General features: G+C 42.5%; 1 protein-coding gene across 1 annotated transcript; it reads right to left on the bottom strand.

The window, feature by feature from the left end:
- Positions 1-295: 295 nt before the first annotated feature.
- On the bottom strand, positions 296-24,872 carry LOC311227583 (trypsin-like; the record flags this gene model as incomplete). The annotated part of the gene is made up of 4 exons (XM_084313303.1): positions 296-463; positions 2,642-2,908; positions 9,706-9,847; positions 24,676-24,872. 4 exons carry the CDS (start codon positions 24,870-24,872, stop codon positions 296-298), a joined length of 774 nt encoding a protein of 257 aa, XP_084169429.1.
- Positions 24,873-26,032: the final 1,160 nt, after the last annotated feature.

Here is a 26,032-nt window from a genome sequence, read left to right as displayed (position 1 = left end):
ATTATGAGATTATAAGAAAATCAGCTTTATTTTTTTTTGATGGAGTGTTTCCTTACCAATAATACAACACCAATCATCTGATAAATATCCAAGCTTGAAGCTTCAAACACGTCGACATGAAGACAAATGAAGTGCGCAAATGATGAAATAAATGTCAAATAAATGTCAAAGAAACAAGGAAGGCTACGTTTAAAAAACGGGATGCCTCCGCTTCCAAAGTCCGTCGTGTAACGTGAGCGTTCCAAGTTCCGAGAGATCAGAGCGGGCATTTTTGGTTCCAGGAACACGGTGTGATCTAATAGTTGCATCTGCCGTAGTAGTTGAAAATGGTGCGGTCTATCCACCGGCGGTACTGGGACACGGCGGTGTAGACGCCGGGATATTTGGCGTCGGCGCAGCCGATCCCCCAGGACACCACGCCGTAAACCCGGCCTTCACACACCAGCGCGCCTCCGGAATCACCCTGAAACAGCAGAAGAAGAAGAAGTCTTTAATTTGCCCATGAAATGTCCTCTCTGCACTTTTCCCATCCCTCCGTCCTTCCCCCCCCCCCCCCCCCCCCCGAGGAAGCATTTCCCCAAGGGGATCGATAAAGGAATATCTTATCTCATCTTATCTTATCTTAAGGAGCAGATATGCTCCCGTGGACCAATCCAAATGCTCCTGTCCGTCTTCGTCAGGGACGCGACAGCGTTAGCGATCTGTTTTTGTGCATGTTTTTCCATTGGGTTTATCTTATCGGGAGGAGAAACCCTTGCGAGCACAAAGGGGGAGAACATGCAAACTCCACACAGAAAGGCCCGGGAGACACTTAAGTTAAGTACCCTCCCTTTGTTCACTTTGGGAGCTAGCCACCACCGCCCCGAAATATAACACCTGAGTGCCAGTTCTATGGTGGCAGAGGAGCAGCAGACCGGCAGCGGAAGTGGTTTGAATGTTCAGCGCTGCATCTCGTATCGTCCTGCAAGGCTTCTTGCTGAGAACGAGACCATTTCCTGACCATTGGGCCAAACCAGGGAAAATGTACTGCTATGTCCTGATACACACACAGCCCCAACCCTGACCTTAACCACACTGTTACCAACCCTAACCTTAACCTTAACCCTAACCTTAACCCCAACCCTGACCTTAACCACACTGTTACTAACCCTAACCTTAACCCTAACCTTAACCCCAACCCTGACCTTAACCACACTGTTACTAACCCTGACCTTAACCACACGAACTAGATTCTTGTACCGGATCTCCTCTCTGGTAAACAAGAATACCCTGAAGACTCTGGCAGGAGCACTCATTCAAGGGTACTACGACTATGCTTGCACCTCATGGTACCAAAGCACCTCAAAGGCGCTTAAAACAAAATTACAAACATCACAAAACAAACTGGTCAGACTACTACTTGACCTGAACCCCAGAACCCACCTCACCCCTGCCCACTTTGACAACCTAGGATGGCTTAGAGTAGACGACAGAGTACAGCAACTTGCAATGGGCCTGGTCTACAAGATACACTATACGACCAAGGTACCCATGTACATGTCAAAATACTTCCCAAAGGTCAGTGAATACCACAACCACTACACCAGAGGAAGCTCAACAAATCATGTTAAACCCAGATTCGGCTCAAACAAGGGACTAAACACGTTTTGCAATTATGCCACATCAATGTGGAACGCCCTACCCAAAGCTGTAAAGGAATGTGAACCCCTACCCACATTCAAAACCGCTCTAAAAGAGCACCTACGGGAGGCTGCAATTCGAAACTGGCCACCGTAAATGTCCAAACCCCCCACCCCCTCCTAATAGACAGTCTCCTCCCCACCGCATGTATATATTCTCTCCCCGCCGTATGTATATTTCTCTCCCACCCACCCACCCCCTCCTAATGTACAGTCTCCTCCCCACCGTATGTATATTTCTCTCCCACCCACCCACCCCCTCCTAATGTACAGTCCCCTCCCCACCGTATGTATATTTCTCTCCCACCCACCCACCCCCCTCCAAATGTACAGTCTCCTCCCCACCGCATGTATATATTCTCTCCCCACCGTATGTATATTTCTCTCCCACCCACCCACCCCCTCCTAATGTACAGTCCCCTCCCCATCATATGTATATACTCTGTCAGGATCTATGGGTAACAGTACTGCATATTTGAATACCGTTTATGTCACAAATGTATCAGTACTAAATACCTGTATGTCCCTATGTCATAAATGTCAATATGAATTGAAAATGGGGGACCCTGATGTAAACAAGACAAACGTCTTTCTCTGGTCCCCTTAATTAACAATTGTGTGTATTGAGCCGTACTGTATTGTACCCATTCTGCAATCTGTTAAATAAAGTTTTCATTCATTCATTCATTCATTCATTCATTCATTCACACTGTTACTAACCCTAACCTTAACCACACTGTTACAAACATTATATAATAATAATAATAATAATAATAATAATAATAATAATAATAATAATAATAATAATAATAATAATAATAATAATAATAATAATAATAATAATAATAATAATAATAATAATAATAATAATAATAATAATAATAATAATAATAATAATAATAATAATAATAATAATAATAATGATTATATAGATCCTAACCCTAACCCTAACCCTGACTCACGTCACAGGCGTCCTTGCCCCCGGCGCTGTATCCGGCACAGAGCATGTTGGCTGTGATGTTGCCATTGAAGGACTCGCTGCTGTTGCATGTTGCCGTGGAGACGATGGGGAGCTTGACCGTCTGGAGGGTGGAGGGGATGTGGTTCCCTTTGGCGCTGGTGAAGCCCCAGCCCGACACCCGGCACACCCGGCCCTCCGCTATGGCCGCGCCCTGTCGGGGCAGCGGGGCGATGCCCACGTAGCGGTTCAGGTAGAACGGAGCTCTCATCTGGGGAGAGAGAGAGGGGACCATGGAGTGAGGACTCTGGGAGAGAGGGGACCATGGAGTGAGGACTCTGGGAGAGAGGGGACCATGGAGTGAGGACTCTGGGAGAGAGGGGACCATGGAGTGAGGACTCTGGGAGAGAGGGGACCATGGAGTGAGGACTCTGGGAGAGAGGGGACCATGGAGTGAGGACTCTGGGAGAGAGGGGACCATGGAGTGAGGACTCTGGGAGAGAGGGGACCATGGAGTGAGGACTCTGGGAGAGAGGGGACCATGGAGTGAGGACTCTGGGAGAGAGGGGACCATGGAGTGAGGACTCTGGGAGAGAGGGGACCATGGAGTGAGGACTCTGGGAGAGAGGGGACCATGGAGTGAGGACTCTGGGAGAGAGGGGACCATGGAGTGAGGACTCTGGGAGAGAGGGGACCATGGAGTGAGGACTCTGGGAGAGAGGGGACCATGGAGTGAGGACTCTGGGAGAGAGGGGACCATGGAGTGAGGACTCTGGGAGAGAGGGGACCATGGAGTGAGGACTCTGGGAGAGAGGGGACCATGGAGTGAGGACTCTGGGAGAGAGGGGACCATGGAGTGAGGACTCTGGGAGAGAGGGGACCATGGAGTGAGGACTCTGGGAGAGAGGGGACCATGGAGTGAGGACTCTGGGAGAGAGGGGACCATGGAGTGAGGACTCTGGGAGAGAGGGGACCATGGAGTGAGGACTCGGGGAGAGAGGGGACCATGGAGTGAGGACTCTGGGAGAGAGGGGACCATGGAGTGAGGACTCTGGGAGAGAGGGGACCATGGAGTGAGGACTCTGGGAGAGAGGGGACCATGGAGTGAGGACTCTGGGAGAGAGGGGACCATGGAGTGAGGACTCTGGGAGAGAGGGGACCATGGAGTGAGGACTCGATAGCATAGGAATGAATTAATGAATGAATTAATGAATGAATGAATGAATGAATGAATGAATGAATGAATGAATGAATGAATGAATGAATGAATGAATGAATGAATGAATGAATGAATGAATGAATGAATGAATGAATGAATGATTTTATTTCGGTCTTCTTTTACAAAAGCATAGTAGTAGAACATTTGAAAAAAACGAAAAGAAATAAAATGACCGAAAAGGTGTAGGCTGAAGCCAGGGCTTATAATTGCCTACCCTTTTTACATTATACACTATTTACACACAAAACAAATACAAAAAAGAAAAATAATTCAGTATATCATTTAGCAAAGGTTACAAACGTTTTAACCCCCTTCCCTCTGGCAGAAGTCTCAGGTGCAGGACATCCCGTTTTAAAAACAGTACATATCCTGAACTCAAGTACAAATGTTCAGGCACTTTGCACAACAAGGGCTAGCACCAGCCGACAGGCACTTTAAGGCAATATGCACTTTAAACTGGAACACTGAGCCATTTATTTTAGGTACTGTAGCATTTTTCTTTCTTTTTAATTGTTTGTGTAAAACTTTTATTGTGGGGATTGTATTGCATGTATTGTGTTTTTATATTGTATGTTTTTTATAATGTCTGTACTGTATCTGTGGCACCAAGACAAATCCCAGTCAACCATGTGTTGAAATGGCAATACAGTTTTCTATCTATCTATTTCATAGTTTTATGTACAAAACGTTTTTTAAATTTCTATATATGTTTTTTCTTTTTCTTTTTCCCCTCTGTCACTATTTGAATACAGTTACATGTTATAGATCAAATATAATTAGGATAATAATGAGGTTTTATATTTATGTATCACCTTATATTTGAGTAATTTCTTAAAAAGTATGTAGCGAACTACACATTTTTGCTTCTTTGTCATTTTTACTTCTTTGTCAAAGTTATTCCATAGTTTTATATCATACGTATAACGTATTATGTAACCGATAGGGCACCCTCATCTGCACCTTTGTTTACACTGTTTATTTGTATCATATTTGTATATTCAGAGTTCATTATATTGCTTTCTACTATTACCCTGCCCATACCTGTACCTCCCCTCCCTCCTCCCCCCATGCTGATATGGCGCCCCAATTTCCCCAAGCGATCAATAAAGTAATAATATCTTATCTTATCTTATCTGCAGTTGCAAATAGCAAAGTGTGACCCGTGATACAGCGTTCTCTCAGCAGCACAGATGGATAAACAACAGGTGCTTTTTTAACCCTTTCGCTGCCGCGCTACCAAAACGGTTAACCCTTTCACTGCGACAATACACAGATGGGGTTAACCCTTTCACTGCCACACTGTGTGGCAGTGAAAGGGTTAAGACAAACAGGATATTAGAGGCAGTCAGGTGGCGTAGCGGAGATTGCGTTCGTCACCAACGCCTGTTCCAGTCCAGCTCACAGCTCCGGGGTTGTCACCAGCTTGGCTGGCCGTTCACACTAATACAATTGGCTGTATTAGAGGGTGGGAGAAGCTGGCGGGGTGGGTCCAGGTCGTTGTAAACAGCGACTCCTACAGTTCGGTCGGGGCGCCTGCTAAGCGCGGATAGGATCTAAGGGGGGTAGTGTGATCCTTCCACACGTTACACGCTCTCAGTGAGAGTCCGCGCTGCCAGGTGAAAAGAAGCGGTTGATTGGCTGGACGTGTGTCGGAGGAAGCACGTGATAGCCTCCACTCTCCCAGACCGACTGTGGGGGGTAAGTGCGCAGCGACCAGGAAGGGACTGGGAATTGGCATAACGACTAACATTGGGATGGGAGAAAATCAGAGGAAAAAGGAGGGGGGAAAAGTTCAAAAAAAAAATAAAAGACAAACAGGATATTGACCTGCTGTTGACATGTCCCCCTCCAGGCAATCAGACTCATGAACAAAAACCACCACTGGCCTGTGACTATAAGGAAAGACCCGTGGTGTTCTGTCACTGTCTCTGCTATTGACTTGCACACACTATTGACTTGCACACACTATTGACTTGCACACACTATTGACTTGCACACACTATTGATGTGCACACACTATTGATGTGGACACACTATTGATGTGGACACACAACACTTGTATTGTGAATTGATGCTATTCTTTTATTTTTTTCATTTCTACGCTGCTCATTTTGAAATGGTATACTGTTTTATTTGCACTGATAGACAAATACAGACCTGAGGAACTATAGATAGTTGCTCTCAGGGAATGTTTTGATTTCATCAAAACAAAAAAGAATGCTTGTCTCGTTGTTTCTCTCTCTTGAGAGAGTAGTAGGAGAGTTTAATGTTAAAGGTTAGGATATCGTAATAAAAGGGGCAGGACTAGATGAGCTGAGCTTCCTTCTGCCCCCTCCTCTCCAACTCATCCTCGTTTGGTTTTCCATCGAGGAAGACAGACTAATTTGATTATGTTTACACATATAGTCTTTTCTGTGATTTGTACGTTTGTTGTGTTCGAGATGAATAATGATCAGATCAAAATCAAATCAATAGCTTCTTTTGTACTTTGTGTTGATGCTGCAGCGAGGAGCCAGGACACAAATCACTCCTCTACTGTCAAATAATATCACTCCTCTATACTGTAAAATAACATCACTCCTCTATACTGTACAATAATATCACTCCTCTATACTGTAAAATAATATCACTCCTCTATACTGTAAAATAATATCACTCCTCTATAGGCTACTGTCAAATAATATCACTCCTCTATACTGTAAAATAATATCACTCCTCTATAGGCTACTGTCAAATAATATCACTCCTCTATACTGTAAAATAACATCACTCCTCTATACTGTACAATAATATCACTCCTCTATACTGTAAAATAATATCACTCCTCTATAGGCTACTGTAAAATAACATCACTCCTCTATACTGTAAAATAATATCACTCCTCTATAGGCTACTGTAAAATAACATCACTCCTCTATACTGTAAAATAATATCACTCCTCTATAGGCTACTGTCAAATAATATCACTCCTCTATACTGTAAAATAACATCACTCCTCTATACTGTACAATAATATCACTCCTCTATAGGCTACTGTAAAATAACATTGCTCCTCTATACTGTACAATAATATCACTCCTCTATAGGCTACTGTAAAATAACATCACTCATCTATACTGTACAATAATATCACTCCTCTATACTGTAAAATAACATCACTCCTCTATACTGTACAATAATATCACTCCTCTATACTGTAAAATAACATCACTCCTCTATACTGTACAATAATATCACTCCTCTATACTGTAAAATAACATCACTCCTCTATACTGTAAAATAATATCACTCCTCTATAGGCTACAGTAAAATAACATCACTCCTCTATACTGTAAAATAATATCACTCCTCTATAGGCTACTGTAAAATAACATCACTCCTCTATACTGTAAAATAACATCACTCCTCTATACTGTAAAATAATATCACTCCTCTATACTGTAAAATAATATCACTCCTAATAAAGAAAATCCCACCAACGACTGTACTTCCTAAGATGGCTGAGAAAATTTGGCATGCCACCCAAAATTCTCAGCAACTTCTATAGAAGCAGGTTGGAAACTGCACTGCTAAGGAGAGGAAGGCACTCCAGCGAGTGATTAAAACTGCTCAGCACATCTCTGGAGCAGCCTTCCCCTCACTACAGGACATCTACTCTACCAGGGCCACCAGGAGAGCACACAACATCATTAAGGACAGAGCACACCCCCAACACAGACTCTTCAACCTCCTGCCATCAGGCAGGCGATACAGGAGTCTGAGAGCCAGAACTACGAGACTGACAAACAGTTTCTACCCACAGGCCATCAGGCTCGTGAATGCCAGCTCCTCCACCTAGCCCCCCCCCCCTTCTTGAAACTGATCCCCCTTTGTATTTAAATATGTTTAAGTTAAGTATTGTCTGATTTTGTGTGAAGGGCGGACTGGAAAAGTAAGATTTTCATTGTATGGCATCAAACTGTCTGTTTAACTGTGCACATGACAATAAACAATCTTGAATCTTGAATCTTGACTCTCCTCTCTAGAGGGAGGTGTAGTCTGACGTCACTTTGGACCGCACGCGAGGTCCACCCGTTTAGGGATTTATCATTGGGAAAATGGATTATCGGCTATTGTAACAATTCTGCCTCATGAACATTGGCAAGCTTTCCATTTTTGAATGCGCACAGAAAGGTGCACCGTGCCAATGTTCATGCTTTATTTGTTTTAAACGAGACGATTTAGAAACGGGCAATGGGGGAAATACGTTGCAATTTCAAGCGAGGTGGACCGGCCGGAAACAGCAATGACGTAACCACTACACCTCCCTATAGACCAGGAAGTAACCACTACACCTCCCTATAGACCAGGAAGTAACCACTACACCTCCCTATAGACCAGGAAGTAACCACTACACCTCCCTATAGACCAGGAAGTAACCACTACACCTCCCTATAGACCAGGAAGTAACCACTACACCTCCCTATAGACCAGGAAGTAACCACTACACCTCCCTATAGACCAGGAAGTAACCACTACACCTCCCTATAGACCAGGAAGTAACCACTACACCTCCCTATAGACCAGGAAGTAACCACTACACCTCCCTATAGACCAGGAAGTAACCACTACACCTCCCTATAGACCAGGAAGTAACCACTACACCTCCCTATAGACCAGGAAGTAACCACTACACCTCCCTATACTGTAAAATAATATCACTCCTCTATATTGAAAAAGAATATCACTCCTCTATATTGTAAAATAATATCACTCCTCTATATTGTAAAAGAATATCACTCCTCTATATTGTAAAATAATATCACTCCTCTATATTGTAAAATAATATCACTCCTCTATATTGTAAAAGAATATCACTCCTCTATATTGTAAAATAATAGGGATGTGACAACAAAGTCTGCTTCTGTACATTAGTACACTGCATAGTATTGTGTATTGTATATTATATGGTAACTCAGAACATTGTACATATGTCTATACCGAACAACTGTGACCTCATTTTCTTCTTCTAAATTCATGCTATATTATGTTATTATGTTATTTGATACTATCTTGTCTAGCACAGTCTCTGGAGCGTAACAGTAAGAAGCATTTTGTATGAAAGTATTCTGTACTTCTGTATGACAACTATTAAAGAACTTGAACTTGAACTTGAACTTGAACTTGAACTTCTGATTCTCTGATTCTGAACAAATGTTCTACGACGATCATCGAGCCGTTGGGTATTCTTCTCATCCTATAGTCGTGCCCTTTCTTCTTCTGTGGTTGTGATGGATCAGCTGTCAATCACCAGACACCAGTTAATTGCCATGCGGCATGGCAGGTGTGTGGGCTCTATTGGCACCTGATTGGTGTCAGGTGTGCAGAGCCTTTAAGTCGGCTTGGTTTCCTGTGTTTAGACGTTCGTCCCATGTAGATGTTTCTAAGGTTTTTTTCTCTGTCTGTAGTGCTTTTGGTTTGTTGGTTCTTTACAACTGCTAGGCAGTGGTGGTTATTTTGGGGTCTTTCCCCCATTTCTTTTATCCTGGTGTTTTGTGTTTTCTATCGCTTTTATTTGTATTTATTTCAGTTTTCTTGTGTTTTCCCTCTCGCCCTATCGCATCGCTCTGCAATAGACCTATCTCAAACCCTGCCCTCTTTTCTTGATCCTCCAATCACAACTGTCGCTTACCTCGGACAAACTTTGTCCGAGGTAAGCGACAGTTGTGATTGGAGGATCAAGAAAAGAGGACAGGGTTTGAGATAGGTCCATTCCAGTGCGGTTACTTTAAGATTCCCTCCTTTTGTGTGTGTCTGTGTGTGTGTCCTACACCCCCCCCCCCCCCCCCATTCTGACAGTGGTACTGTACCTTTATAAGCATTATGTCGTTGTTATTCGTGACTTTGTCGTACTGCGGGTGTGGGATCAGCAGGTGTATGCTGATGGACTGCTCCGTGCCCTCGTACACGTTGAGGGAGTAGTCGCCCGCCAGCACCATCATGTTGTCTACCCTGGGGGAGGACAGAGGACAGAGGTCAGAGGTCAGTCAGCGAGGACACCAGGACAATAACATCCAGGTCAACAAAATACACACATGCTTTATTTTCCTTCTTTTTTATGATCCGAAGGTGAAAGTGATTGTTTCACTGGTTTCTTTTTGGATTCAACACAGTCACTGACCAATCTGGCTCCATTATCAACCGGATCGCACTTAGAATACGTAAATTATAAAGTACCACAGGAAAAAGGTACATAATGTACGTTATATTATATAGCCATCTCAAATCCGGCCCGCGGGATGATTCTGACCGGCCCGCAAAAGATTACATGATAATTAGAAAAAGATTTTTTTTTTCTTTATTTATTTTTAATTTTTTACTTATTTATTTTCATGTCAACGTTCACACGCACAATTGGGCCAAAAGTCACTCAATTAATGACAGATTTCATTGATAAATTGAGGGAAAACTTTGCAAGTCGATTTGATGAATTTGACATGTCCAGAGAATTGATGCATTTTGTGAGCAACCCATTTGCCAATGTAGCTGCTATTTCCACAAAAGGACAAGAGTTCCTTGCATCACTTCACATTGATGAAGGTCTCCTGCAACTTGAAATAATTGACATGCAAGCATCATCTGCTCTGAAGCAGGCACTTGAGAATGAATCCACCACAACATTTTGGATAAAGTGTATTCATGTCAACACATTCCCCAAAATAAAAACGCTGGCAATATCTGTGCTAACAATGTTTGGCTCAACATACACCTGTGAATCCAGTTTCTCTCACATGAATGCCATTAAAACAAGCAACGTGCCTCCTTGACAAATGAGCATTTGCATCACTGTTTGCGGGTAGCCCTCACTTCCTATGAACCCTCTTTCTCTGCCATTGCCCAGTCAAAGAAGTGCAATCGCTCTCATTAGATGTGTGTATGTAGGCTAGGCCTGTCTGCCCCCCACCCCCCTGATGTTTGAGAGTTAAGAGTGGACAATAAGTGCTAATAAGATGCTGTGATTTGCTGTTGTTGCACAGACATGAAGCACTTTTTCATAAGCTCAGCTGCACTATAAATGTTTTTTTGTTCAAGTGTTGATGTTAGAATGTTCAGATGCACATCATGCACTTGTTTGTTTTTTATTTTATTTTTATATTGAAATGTTGAAGAGGAGATGTTGCAGTTGTTGCACAGTCATAAATTAAGCACTTTTTGCAGGAGATGTTGCAGATGTGGCACATAAATGAAGCACTTTTTTTGAAAAGTATACTACTTTTGCAATGTAGTTAAATAAAAGTTGTGAAAATGTGGTTGCGTGTTGTGTCAAGTGTACATATATTCATAGCACGGGGAGGCGCCGTGGCAGTCCGGCCCCTGGCCCCTTGGGTTTCTGACAATGTGGCCCCCTGAACAATTTAGTTGAATAGCGGTGCAGTATTGTCTATCTGTATGTCATGTATGTCATATGTTATGATGAATTGAAAATGGGGGACCCTGATGTAAACAAGACAAACGTCTTTCTCTGGTCTGCATCCCCTTAACAATTGTGTGTATTGAGCCGTACTGTATTGTACCCATTCTGCAATCTGTTAATTAAATGTTTCAATCAAACAACACCAAACAGGAGTCAATAGAAGCAGCAGAATAAGCTGTTTGAATAAGATTTGGCAAATTCTTCATGGGCGCTAAACACATAACTCAGCTGTGCTGCTCGTCCCACAGATGCATGTTCCTTACAAATGGGGCACTGTTTAAAAGGTAAATAAACAGGCTTTCCAACGGTATAACATGTATTGCCAAGAAGCATTGTTACAACAGAGAAATAATCTACCAAACACAAATTTCTTGGTGGGATACTTTTCAAGCTACTTCCTATGAATCATGGTGATATCACAAAACATATTCAGAGATAAAGGGCCTTTAAGAGAGAAGCAGGCTATTCACTTACAATATAAAACAACTACAACTACCCAGAATTCATTGTAATCCATGGCCCCCTCTCTATAGGGCAATTAACACCTGGCAGCTTTCCAGTCTGAGGCCCTTTATTATTAACATGACTTTGTCTTGTGACCCTGCAAACTGCAAACCTACAACAACACCCGGAGGATAAAGGAAAATAGTCATGATAGTAATACAAAAAAATTGTGTGGTAGTGAAAGCTTAACCTTCTGTAGTGTGGTAGTGAAAGGTTAACCTTCTGTAGGTAGTGAAAGGTTAACCTTCTGTAGTGTGGTAGTGAAAGTGTTAACCTTCTGTAGTGTGGTAGTGAAAGGTTAACCTTCTGTAGTGTGGTAGTGAAAGGTTTAACCTTCTGTAGTGTGGTAGTGAAAGGGTTAACCTTCTGTAGTGTGGTAGTGAAAGCTTAACCTTCTGTAGTGTGGTAGTGAAAGGTTAACCTTCTGTAGGTAGTGAAAGGTTAACCTTCTGTAGTGTGGTAGTGAAAGTGTTAACCTTCTGTAGTGTGGTAGTGAAAGGTTAACCTTCTGTAGTGTGGTAGTGAAAGGGTTAACCTTCTGTAGTGTGGTAGTGAAAGTGTTAACCTTCTGTAGTGTGGTAGTGAAAGGTTAACCTTCTGTAGTGTGGTAGTGAAAGGTTAACCTTCTGTAGTGTGGTAGTGAAAGTGTTAACCTTCTGTAGTGTGGTAGTGAAAGTGTTAACCTTCTGTAGTGTGGTAGTGAAAGGTTAACCTTCTGTAGTGTGGTAGTGAAAGGTTAACCTTCTGTAGTGTGGTAGTGAAAGTGTTAACTGTATGTAGTGTGGTAGTGAAAGTGTTAACTGTATGTAGTGTGGTAGTGAAAGGTTAACCTTCTGTAGTGTGGTAGTGAAAGGTTAACCTTCTGTAGTGTGGTAGTGAAAGTGTTAACTGTATGTAGTGTGGTAGTGAAAGGTTAACCTTCTGTAGTGTGGTAGTGAAAGTGTTAACCTTCTGTAGTGTGGTAGTGAAAGTGTTAACCTTCTGTAGTGTGGTAGTGAAAGGTTAACCTTCTGTAGTGTGGTAGTGAAAGGTTAACCTTCTGTAGTGTGGTAGTGAAAGGGTTAACCTTCTGTAGTGTGGTAGTGAAAGTGTTAACCTTCTGTAGTGTGGTAGTGAAAGGTTAACCTTCTGTAGTGTGGTAGTGAAAGGTTAACCTTCTGTAGTGTGGTAGTGAAAGGTTAACCTTCTGTAGTGTGGTAGTGAAAGTGTTAACCTTCTGTAGTGTGGTAGTGAAAGTGTTAACCTTCTGTAGTGTGGTAGTGAAAGGTTAACCTTCTGTAGTGTGGTAGTGAAAGTGTTAACTGTATGTAGTGTGGTAGTGAAAGTGTTAACCGTATGTAGTGTGGTAGTGAAAGTGTTAACCTTCTGTAGTGTGGTAGTGAAAGTGTTAACCTTCTGTAGTGTGGTAGTGAAAGTGTTAACCTTCTGTAGTGTGGTAGTGAAAGTGTTAACCTTCTGTAGTGTGGTAGTGAAAGGGTTAACCTTCTGTAGTGTGGTAGTGAAAGGTTAACCTTCTGTAGTGTGGTAGTGAAAGTGTTAACTGTATGTAGTGTGGTAGTGAAAGTGTTAACCGTATGTAGTGTGGTAGTGAAAGTGTTAACCTTCTGTAGTGTGGTAGTGAAAGTGTTAACCTTCTGTAGTGTGGTAGTGAAAGTGTTAACCTTCTGTAGTGTGGTAGTGAAAGTGTTAACCTTCTGTAGTGTGGTAGTGAAAGGGTTAACCTTCTGTAGTGTGGTAGTGAAAGGTTAACCTTCTGTAGTGTGGTAGTGAAAGTGTTAACCTTCTGTAGTGTGGTAGTGAAAGTGTTAACCTTCTGTAGTGTGGTAGTGAAAGTGTTAACCGTATGTAGTGTGGTTTTTGAAACGCTGCTTGATACTTTGGCTGGCGCTGGCCATGTTATGTCTTACATACAACATACAAATCAAATACAAACACAGAAGGCCATGTGCTTCAGTGGCAAGAAGCATAATCAGATCAGCAACAGCATCAGGTAAAACGGTTACATGTTTCATGAAGGGCTGGTCGTAGCATATACCTTTAAAAGCATCCACAGTAGGAATGCACTGTAGCACTGTAAAACACAATACAAATATTGTTTAAAGAAAAAAACTTGATGATAAACAAGAGAACAGAGCATCTCATGAAATTATGTTGTGGACTTTATGGAAGAGTTGAGCTGTTGGTAATTGTTAGTTTGACCTCGGATAGCAAGCAAGGCTGGACCGTATGGTCACGGTATATTCCTTTATCTTAAAATGTCTATATAAATGCTTCTGAAGGGGTCAAACACTGGTATGGCAGCTATTACTGTACTCTTGTATTACTAGGACATATTTCATAGTACAGAGGTATTTTATTGTGCAAAACTGCAATAAAAAAAAATGCAAAACCTTTTCTCAAGTTACTTCCATCTCTGAAAAACACTTGACACAAATGATCTGTATTTTGGCTGCACTATTTTTATTCTGCTTATTTTTATGCACTTCCTTATCAAATTCATGTTTCAGTTCTATGAATGAATGAATGAATGAAAACTTTATTAACAGATTGCAGAATGGGTACAGTACAGTACAGCTCAATACATACAATTGTTAAGGGGATGCAGACCAGAGAAAGACTTTCGTCTTGTTTACATCAGGGTCCCCCATTTTCAATTAATCGTAACATATATGACGTACATGACATACAGATAGACAGTACTGCTCCATCTATACATTTATGACATACCAGATTTGCAATTACAGTACTGTTTGTGATACAAAAAGAGTCCAGAAAGAAAAGAGTATGTACTTTAGGCGTGGAAACTGTACATTGGATTGGGTAGGTGGGGGTGGGGGGGGACTGTACATTGGAGGTGGTTGGGTGGGTGGGGGGGGGGGGGGGGTTGGTTAGGAGTGTGGGGGGGGGGGGGGTTCGTTAGGAGTGGGGGGGGGGGGTTGGGTAGGGGGGGGGGGGGGGGGTTGGGTAGGAGGGGTGGGTGGGGGACACTGTACAACTGTACAAACAACACTGTACATTGGATTATTGACAAGACCATACTTGGTAATTTACTGTACATTGGAGGGGGTTGTGTTCGGACATTTACAGGGGCCAGTTTCGGGTTGCAGTCTCCCTTAGGTGTTTTTTGAGAGTGTTTTTGAAAGTGGGTAGTGATTCACATTCCTTTACAGCTTTGGGTAGGGCGTTCCACATTGATGTGGTGTAGCCGGTGTGATCTTGTCTGCGTTGTGTTTTAAAGTCGATTCGACCCCTGTTAAGGGATCGCCCTGAGTGGGAGTTGAACCCCGGACGCCGGCGTCGCGGGCGGCATCACAGACCACTAAGCAAGAAGTGAATTCACTGCTTGCTTCCGGGTCTGGATGCCTCTGGGGAGTGAGTTTTACTTGCAGTACCGCTTACCATCCACAGCCACGTCACTACTTGTACCCGTGACTGTGGATATACTGCGGTACCTCCGTTACAGTGGCATAATTGCGAAACGTGTTTAGTCCCTTGTTTGAGCCGAATCTGGGTTTAACATGATTTGTGGAGCTCCCTCTGGTGTTGTGATCGTGGTATTCACTGACCTTTGGGAAGTATTTTGTCATGTACATGGGTACCTTGGTCGTGTAGTGTATCTTGTAGACCAGGCCCATTGCAAGTTGCTGTACTCTGTCGTCTACTCTAAGCCATCCTAGGTTGTCAAAGTGGGCAGGGGTGAGGTGGGTTCTAGGAGTCAGGTCAAGCAGTGGTCAGACCAGTTTGTTTTGAGATGTTTGTAATTTTGTTTTTAGCGCCTTTGAGGTGCTTTGGTACCATGAGGTGCAAGCATAGTCTACCATAGATCATGCAAGCATGCTAATTTGATCTCTTATGCACCGCCTAGACTCATTACATCAACACTGTGATTATTGTATTGCAAATGAGGGCTATTTTATTTGATTGATGAGAACTATTTTATTGCACTACACTATTGCACTATTTTACTGTCTATTCTATTTTACCAACTATTTTATTGCACTACACTATTGCACTATTTGACTCTGTCTATTCTATTTTACTCTTTTATTACTCTATTTTAAAATGGCTATAGAATCAAGCCGCAAACATAGAGGCCTAGATGATAGATCATAATATGAAAAATGATGTGATTTAATGCTCCATGCCTTACCTTTATCTATTTTGCTGCTATCTATTTTATGCTAGTTTTTTTTTTTATCCACTTTTTCTCCTCCTCTTTCTGTGTTTTTCTCCCATCCCAATTTAGTCGTGCCAATTCCCCCCTCCCCTGTCTTGATCGTTGCTCGCATGTGCCCCCCACTGGTCGGTCGTAGGGAGGGTTGATAGATACTATCGCATGTCCCCTCCGATACATGCGGAGTCAGCCAGCCACTTCTTTTCACCTGCCAGCGCGGACTCTCATTGGCGAGGTGTAACGTGTGGGAGGCTCACACTACCCTCGCCATCTCCTGTCCTTGCTGTGCAGGCGCCCTGACCGACCTGTAGGAGTCGCTGTTTACAACGTCCAGACTACCACCCATCGACTCCCCTCCCGCTGACTCTGCCAATTGAGTCAGTATGACGACGGCCCAAGCCGGAGGCACCGCTGACAGTCGGATTCGATACCGGTGTCTCTCGCGTTGGTGACGAGCGCTTAGACCGCTGCGCCACCCAGCCGCCACCTATTTTATGCTAGTTTTATACTTATTTTTATGTTTGCACTTTATGCATCGATCTGTCAATTTTGTGCTAATAATTTATTTTACCGCTGTGAAGCACTTCACTGCTGGAATTGAACCGGGAACCTCCGGATTACCAGACGACTACTATAGGAAATGGTAATAAAAAAAGAAGCACAAATCACGATCTGTGCCCCCCTGCTATCTCCTTCATCGTTGTAATCATCTCTTGTGTCGCCTGACGTATCCGATGTTTGACTCGGATTCCGGTGTGGCACGGAGTGAATGCTCCTCATTGTGGGCAGTGGAGCCTGTATCCCTGTCACGTACGCTCGCTGCTGGCCCTGATAAGGTTCCCGCGTTGGCCATGCGATACCCCCGCTAATGTCCCCCGAGTCTGTACATACGCACACGTAAACACACAGATGTCAAGCTGAGGTCAGCGTATGTCAGTGAGCCTATTATGCCGCTCCCAACTTCCTGACAATCCCGTGGCCAATCTTGTCAGAGAATATCACGGCTGCCATGTTGTTAAATCACGGTGTAATCAGGGAGCGTTTAAAGCTTTGTGTGTTTTTGGCACCGAAGCTCCAAAATGTAGGCCACTCACAGGGAAGTGGAATATACACTGCGCTCGTTACACCAGCTGGAGAACGTGCAGGTATACAGTGACCGTTATCGCAATGTAATGAAAGTTATTGGTCAGCTACCTCCTTATACAGTACCTTATACAGTGACCGTTATTGCAATGTAATGAAATGTATTGGTAAGCTACCTCCTTATACAGTACCTCCTTATTGAAATGGAATTTTGGAATGTGTGGAATCCGTTCTAGTGACTGGCTGGTCCTTAAGGTCCCCAGTGTTTTTCTCGGAACAGGGTATATCTATGTTAATATTCTGCAAAATAAATTAGCATTTTGCTATGATTTCGCCCGAGCTCATGGAATGAACTCCAACAATCCCAGAGCTTGAGATTCTCCCCTCTGTTGCAGAGTTTAAAACCTTGATCTCCAACCTTTGTCAATCAGATTGTACGTGTTTTAATTAACTAAAGTTATTAAAAATAACTTCAATTAGAGCCAGCATTAGTCCTGATACAAACATGGACACCATCAGCAAACCCTGCGAAAAATTAACCATAGGAAAATGAGCTTGCATTACATCAACTGAGCTTTACAAAACTGTCATGGAATGTAACTTCTCCACTTCCTGTATTGACCCTATACCCACGGCATTTTTTAAGCGAATATTCGAGAGTATTGCAAGTCATGTCCTAAATATTATAAATACATCGCTTCTGACAGGTATTTTCCCAGACGCATTCAAAACAGCTGTCGTAAGACCCTTACTAAAGAAACCCAAACTAGACACTAATGTACTGACCAACTATAGGCCAATATCCAACCTCCCATTCATCAGCAAGATACTTGAAAAAATTGGGTAGCACTTTATAATAACACCCTGTTATAATACATTTATAAGGTATTTGTAGATAATGAACTAATCATGAACAAACCATTTATATACATTCATAAATGATTATTAAATCATTTATAACCATATTTGTATAACATTTACAGATTAGTTCTACATTATTTATAACTCATTATCAACATTGTTTGTACTTAATTTGTTCATCATTACATAATGTTGTTTAATGTGTAGTAACACATTTGTAGATGCTTTGAAAAATGGATATGAAAAAATGACTATACTGTATCTCCATTTATTTTTCATGTTCAACAAATGATTTGTTAAGACATTCATAAAACATCTATAAATCATTTGCAGATGCTATTGTGGGGGCCAATCTGAAGTGAAGCCTATATTCATCATTAACAAATGTCTAATACAGTTAATTATTTGTTTACTTTTTTATCACATGTTACAAAAAGGGTACTCCTGGGTCCTAGTGCCCCCCCAAGTTACACTATATGTCATGCACATGTATTTTATATGTTAATACAATTGCATTTATCTTTAGTCACTGTTTTATGTCACAAAGAAGGGTGTATCCGAAAGCTGTCTGCAACATTTGTAACATGTGATGAAAAAGTAAACAAATAATTAACTGTATTAGACACTTGTTAATGATGAATAGGCTTCACTTCAGATTGGCCCCCACAATAGCATCTGCAAATGATTTATAGATGTTTTATGAATGTCTTAACAAATCATTTGTTGAACATGAAAAATAAATGGAGATACAGTATAGTCGTTTTTTCATATCGATTTTTCAAAGCATCTACAAATGTGTTACTACACATTAAACAACATTATTTAATGATGAACAAATCAAGTACAAACAATGTTGATAATGAGTTATAAATAATGTAGAACTAATCTGTAAATGTTATACAAATATAGTTATAAATGATTTAATAATCATTTATGAATGTATATAAATGGTTTGTTCATGATTAGTTCATTATCCACTAATGCGTTAAAAATACTTTGTAAATGTTATACAAATATAGTTATAAATGATTTAATAATCATTTATGAATGTATATAAATGGTTTGTTCATGATTAGTTCATTATCTACAAATACCTTATAAATGTATTATAACAGGGTGTTATTATAAAGTGCTACCAAAAATGGTCTCAATACAAATAAACTCCTTTCTCAAAGAAAAAACAACATCATGGAAGAATTTCAATCAGGCTTCAGAATGCACCATAGCACTGAAACTGCTCTTACAAAAATAATTAGTGACCTCAGAATAAACTCTGATGCAAACAAAGTCTCAATTCTCGTCCTATTAGATCTAAGCGCAGCGTTTGACAACCTAGGATGGCTCAGAGTAGACGACAGAGTACAGCAACTTGCAATGGGCCTGGTCTACAAGATACACTATACGACTAGTACATGTCAAAATACTTCCCAAAGGTCAGTGAATACCACGACCACAACACCAGAGGAAGCTCAACAAATCATGTTAAACCCAGATTCGGCTCAAACAAGTGACTAAACACGTTTCGCAATTATGCCACATCAATGTGGAACGCCCTACCCAAAGCTGTAAAGGAATGTGAATCCCTACCCACATTCATAACCGCTCTTAGGTCTACGGGAGGCTGCAATTCGAAACTGGCCACGTAAATGTCCAAACCCCCCCACCCCCACCCCCTCCTAATAGACAGTCTCCTCCCCACCGCATGTATATATTCTCTCCCACCCGCCTGTATATTTTCCCCAACAGAGTTTCACTTCCACGTTCGGTTTGCGCGATCTGATTGGCGACTGCCGTTTTTTTCAGCGCCAATCGCATTACTCCTAACAAACTGGTTAAGCTTGGCGACTCTTTCGAAGTCTCTCTCTTTCGAAGTTGGTTATGGTTAGGGTTAGGGTTAGTTGGTTGAGGTTAGGGTTAAGGTTAGGGTTAGGGTTAGTTGGTTAAGGTTAGGGTTAAGGTTAGGGTTAGGGTTAGGGTTAGGGTAACAGCCTGCTGGCGCGATTGTTAGGAGTAACGCGATTGGCGCTGAAAAAAACGTCAGTGGCCAATCAGATCGCGCAAACCGAACGCGGAAGTGAAACTCCGTTGGGGAAAATATACACGCCTCCCACCCACCCACCCCCTCCTAATGTACAGTCTCCTCCCCACCATATGTATATATTCTCTCCCCACCGTATGTATATTTCTCTCCCACCCACCCACCCACCCCCTCCTAATGTACAGTCCCCTCCCCATCATATGTATATACTCTGTCAGGATCTATGGGTAACAGTACTGTATATTTGCATATCGTATATGTCACAAATGTAACAGTACTAAATACCTGTATGTCATGTATGTCCCTATGCCATAAATGTCATGTATGTTGTGTATGTCATAAATGTCACTATGAATTGAAAATGGGGGACCCTGATGTAAACAAGACAAAACGTCTTTCTCTGGTCTGCATCCCCTTAACAATTGTGTGTATTGAGCCGTACTGTATTGTACCCATCCTGCAATCTGTTAAATAAAGTTTTCATTCATTCATTCATCGACCATGATATCCTAATAAATCGTCTAGAAAAGTTAGTTGGTCTCTCTGACTATGTATTAAACTGGTTCAGAACATATATCAAAAGGAAAAGATATTACGTCAGGCTTGGAGATCATTCTTCTGAGAAACATGACACCTACTTCGGAGTTCCACAGGGGAGCTGCCTTGGTCCATTATAATTCTCACTATACATGCTGCCACTCGGAGACATCATTAGGAAGCACAATGTATGTTTCCATAGTTATGCAGATGACACACAATTGTACATCTCCGCTGAACCAAATGATCACACAGCTCCATTTCCGCCTGTCTCTTAGCAATAAACAAATGGATGACGAACAACTTCCTAAAATTAAATGAGGGCAAAACTGAAATCCTACTAGTTGGTCCTATAACAAAAAGAGAAATGTTACAGAGCAATATGGGGCAACTTACTCCTTGGATCAAACCCGAAGTTACAAGGCTTGGTGTTATAAGATACACCATAAGGTGTTATTGGTACCCATTCTGCAATCTGTTAAATAAAGTGTTCATTCATTCATTCATTCATTCATTCATTCATTCATTCATTCATTCATTCATTCATTCATTCATTCATTCATTCATTCATTCATAATAGACTCAGACCTAAGCTTTAAATCACACATCAACAAGGTGACAAAAACATAATTTTCCCACCTTAGAAGCACCTTAGCTAAATCAAAAAGATGCTGAAAAACGGATACATGCCTTTATCTCAAGCCGACTTGACTACTGTAATGCACTCCTCACTGGCCTCCCCAAAAAACCACAGAACGACTCCAACTCATTCAAAACTCGGCAACTAGGCTACTAACTAGAACCAAGAGGAGGGACCACATCAGTCCAGTATTAGCTAACCTACACTGGCTTCCAGTAACATTTAGAATTGATTTCAAGGTCCTCCTCCTTATATACAAAGCACTAAATAGAACAGGACCAAGCTACATTGCAAATTCTCTAGTCAACTATGTGCCTCCTAGAACATGGCGATCATCTACTACTGGTCTATTGAAGGTTCCAAGCCACAGTCTACGGAACACCGGGGATGCAGCCTTTGCAAACTATGCACCAAAGTTATGGAACACACTACCTATGGACATTAGGGAAGCTATATCTCTTAAGTTTTCTGTCTATTGTTTATTACAGGTTCAAAACTGTCGGGTATTGAACTGTGTGTGTATCAAGCAGAAAAGACTGTCATTAGCAGGAGACTACTGTCTGATACGGCTTGCCTTAAAATGTGCATTTGTGGTGTCAGGCAACAGGAGGCCGTCATGAGCAGGGGAGACTGTCAGCTTTAATACTGTCTGATATGGCTTGCCTTAAAATGTGCATTTGTGGTGTCAGGCAGAAGAGAAGACTGTCATGTTTTGAACTATGGATACCGAACAAAGGTTTGGGACGGCTTTGAACTGTTGAACAGTAATCCAGAACTATTTTATTGCACTGTAAAATATATATTTTTTTTAATCTATTCTATTCTACAATTTTATTGCACTGCACTATTGCACTATTTTACTCTGTCTATTTTATCTTGCTCCTTTTATTATTATCTATTTAAAACTGAATCTAAAAAAACCAACCCTGAACCCCACCGTCATAGCCAACTATCGCCCTGTCTCTCTTCTCTCCTTCCTTTCTAAAACACTTGAACGTGCTGTATCCAACCAACTTACTGCTTATCTCTTACAGAATGACCTCCTAGACCCCAATCAGTCTGGCTTCCGGACTGGCCACTCCACAGAAACGGCCCTCATTGCGGTCACAGAGGCACTTCACTTAGCAAAAGCGAAAGGCCTCTCCTCTGTCCTGATTCTCCTAGATCTATCTGCAGCCTTCGACACAGTCAACCATCAGATCCTCCTCGCGGCCCTCGCAGGAATGGGAGTGGCTGGATCTGCGCTGACATGGCTGACATCATACCTCAATGACCGCTCCTACCAAGTGTCATGGAGAGGGACTCTGTCGGCCACCCGCCCCCTCCGGACGGGTGTCCCCCAGGGCTCGGTCCTAGGACCCCTTCTCTTCTCCCTCTACACTAAATCACTGGGTAACATTATCACATCTCATGGCTTCTCATATCATTGTTATGCCGATGATACTCAACTCTTCCTCTCCTTCCCTCCCTCAGATATCCACGTCTCTGAGCGGATCTCGGCCTGTCTGTCCGACATCTCCGCCTGGATGACGACCAACCACCTCAAACTGAACCTAAGCAAAACAGAATTGCTCCACCTGCCGGCCAAATCCTCCCCCCTGACCGACCTCTCCATCACAGTCGAGAATGCAGCTGTGACCGCGTCGCCGACCGCCAAGAACCTTGGTGTTGTCCTCGACGACCAGTTGAACTTCTCTGCTCACATCGCAGCGACAACCAGAACCTGCAGATTCCTCCTGAGCAACGTCAGAAGGATACGCCCCTTCCTGACAAAAGAAGCCACCCAACTCCTCGTCCAATCAACAGTCATCTCCAGCCTCGACTACTGCAACGCACTGCTAGCTGGCCTCCCGGCCACTGCCACCAAGCCTCTTCAACTCATTCAAAATGCAGCGGCCCGCCTGATCTCAAACCTACCGAAGTCAGCCCATGTCACCCCACTTCTTAGGGACCTGCACTGGCTCCCCATTGCTGCACGTATCCGCTTCAAGGCCCTCGACCTAGCATACCGTGCGGCAAAGGGAACCGCTCCCGCCTACCTCCGGTCAATGGTCTCTAACTACACACCCTCAAGACCCCTACGCTCTGCGTCTTCTGGCCGCCTCAGATCTACTCCTATCCAAGCTCCCGGAGGGTCATCAAAGAGAAGCCGCCTATTCTCAGTCCTTGCCCCACAATGGTGGAATGAACTACCCATCCCAGTTAGGACAGCCGAATCCCGTCCAATCTTTCGCCGTCGACTAAAGACTCACTTCTTCAACCATTATCTGAAATGATAAAAAAAAAAAAAAAAAAATCTAACCCCGACTAACCTTAATGTCATGCACTTGTCCTAATAAACTAACCTACACTGTAACACGCAACACTTTGATGAACATTGTTACTCAGCTGATAGAGTTATACCCTTCTTGCTGTCTTGTCGCACAGAACTTGTAAGTCGCTTTGGATAAAAGCGTCAGCTAAATGACTAAATGTAAATGTAAATGTAAATGAATCAAACCAAAAACTAGGTGGCCTGTTGGGATGTTAGATCCTAACGTGGAAAAACTGTGATTTTATATGTCTGCACTTTATGTGCTCATTTTATGCTTGTCTCGTTTCTGTTGTGAAGCACTTTGAGCTGCAGTTTCTGTATGAAAGGTGCTAATGCTATACAAATAAAGTTTATTATTATTATATTATTAATTGATTTGTTATCCTTGCTTTTTGCCTTGTCTTGTTGTCTTATTGTTACGATTTCATATGTTGTGTGATGTTATGTGCTTTTTTTTTGCTCATTTCTGTACAGTATGTACACTGGACGTGACGGGAAACCGCTGTTGCCTTTCGAGTTTAAATAAAGATTTGAAATTAAATTAAATTAAATATGACTAGCTTTATATTCATAACTCAATGGTCAATGGCCAAAAAGAAAAAATCATATCTTTTACTATTATATACCTTACTACTATTATACTACTACAGTACCTATCGTGCTAATTATGTCTCTACTACTATGCACTCAAAGTGTAGCGCTCAAGGTCAACACTACACTCAAGGTCAACACTGTTTGATGAACACCGCCGCTGACCCTTCCTGCCGACTTGTTGGATAAAAGCATTCAGCTAAATCAGCGGTTCTCAAACTACGGGTTGCGACCCAAAGTGGGGTCATGGGTAGGTGACAGTGGGGTCGCACATTGGCAAGTAAAAAAAAAAAGAAAAAAGAAAAAAATCTATCTATCTTTTTTTTATGTTCTGGCAACATATTTTGGCTAAATATGCCTCATTTTATAAATGTGTATTGATAACATAGTGCTGTAATTAAATGTTCTAATAAATATGCATGATCAAGTTCAACAACGTGTGCTTTTATTTTGATATTCCTTAATTCCACGTTGAAATCACGCGACACATGTGTGTGTGGGTGGGGTCGCCAAAAAGAATCCTAAATAAAATGGGGTCGCGGTATAAAAAAGTTTGAGAACCCCTGAGCTAAACGACTACATGTAAAATGTAAATGTAAAAAGGTAAACAGACGATGAACGTACCCTTGATTACAGTGTGCCGCCGTCAGCACCCAGTATTTATTCACCAGGGACCCCCCGCAGAAATGTTGCCCCATAAGTGTCTGTAATGAGACGATGTATTTGATGGAGTGTGGCACGGGGGCATACCCTCCCACTATTCGGCCGTCGTCCTGACCTGGGAGACGGAGAGAAGAAGAGACATTTGAGACACGAGACATGAGACATTTTTACATCCAGTCATTTAGCTGACGACCAGTGTAGGACTTTTTTTTATTTTTTCATTTTCAGGACTTGTGACTCGTGACTCGACTTGGACGTGAGCACTGATGACTCGGACTTGGACTTGGACTCGAGCATCGACTGCATTCGGACTCGGAAGGAGGTGCAGACGAGGACTCGGACTTGTTCATTGATAAATACATTTATTATTGATGAATACATTTAATATATATGTAATATGCCCTAATCATTTGGCATAAGATATTGATGGCGGGCGGCTGGGTAGCGCAGTGGACTAAGCACTCTCCTACCACCGCAGATACTCTGGGATCGAATCCAACTGTCAGCGGTGCCTCCGGCTTGGTCAGTCGTCCCTACTAGCACAATTGGCAGTGTTAGCGGGTGGGAAGCCGGTGGGGTATGCGTCCTGGTCGTTGTAAACAGCGACTCCTACTGGTCGGTCGGGGCGCCTGTTCAGCAGGGAGGGGATCGGGGGGAAATAGCGTGAACCTCTGCATGCGTTACGTTCCCCCAGTGAGAGTCCTCGCTGTCAGGGGAAAAGAAGCGGCTGGCTGACTCCACATGTATCGGGGAGGAAGCGTGTGGTAGTGCTACACCCTCCCCTGGCCGACAGTGGGGCAATGCGCGCAACAACCAGGAAGGGAATTGGCATAACGACTAAATTGGGATGGGAGCGAAAATACAGAAAAAGTGAGAACAACTGATTTAGTGACTCAACGACAATACTGGATGAGGACTAGATTGGGGCTTAAATCATTATTTGTTGAGGAACAGGTTTAATTCTTCCCTGCCTGGTGAGGTGTTCTACACTACATCAATTCACATACATATAAATTATACTTTAGATAGTTTAATATCTGCATACTGCGCATCCTGTTATCTGCACACTGCACACTTTGTTAGAATTGTCATATTGCTGTTATTTTATCTTGTTTTATTTTATACTATGCTATTTCATTTTTGTTTATTTTACATTATAATATATTGGATGCTGCAGCTTCGGTTGAGGAACCGCCACAACAAAGTAAATGTAACTGTAATTTTTTGCTGTAACGATGTGACGATAAAAGGAATCTGAATACAGGAAAGTAGGCGACAAGGGTGGCTGGGTGGCGCAGCGGACATTGTGCTCGTCACC

The sequence above is a fragment of the Notolepis coatsorum genome, assembly GCF_963971535.1.
Source record: "Notolepis coatsorum genome assembly, chromosome: 4".
Taxonomy (NCBI): domain Eukaryota; kingdom Metazoa; phylum Chordata; class Actinopteri; order Aulopiformes; family Paralepididae; genus Notolepis; species Notolepis coatsorum.
This window is presented reverse-complemented; position numbering and strand designations above follow the sequence as displayed.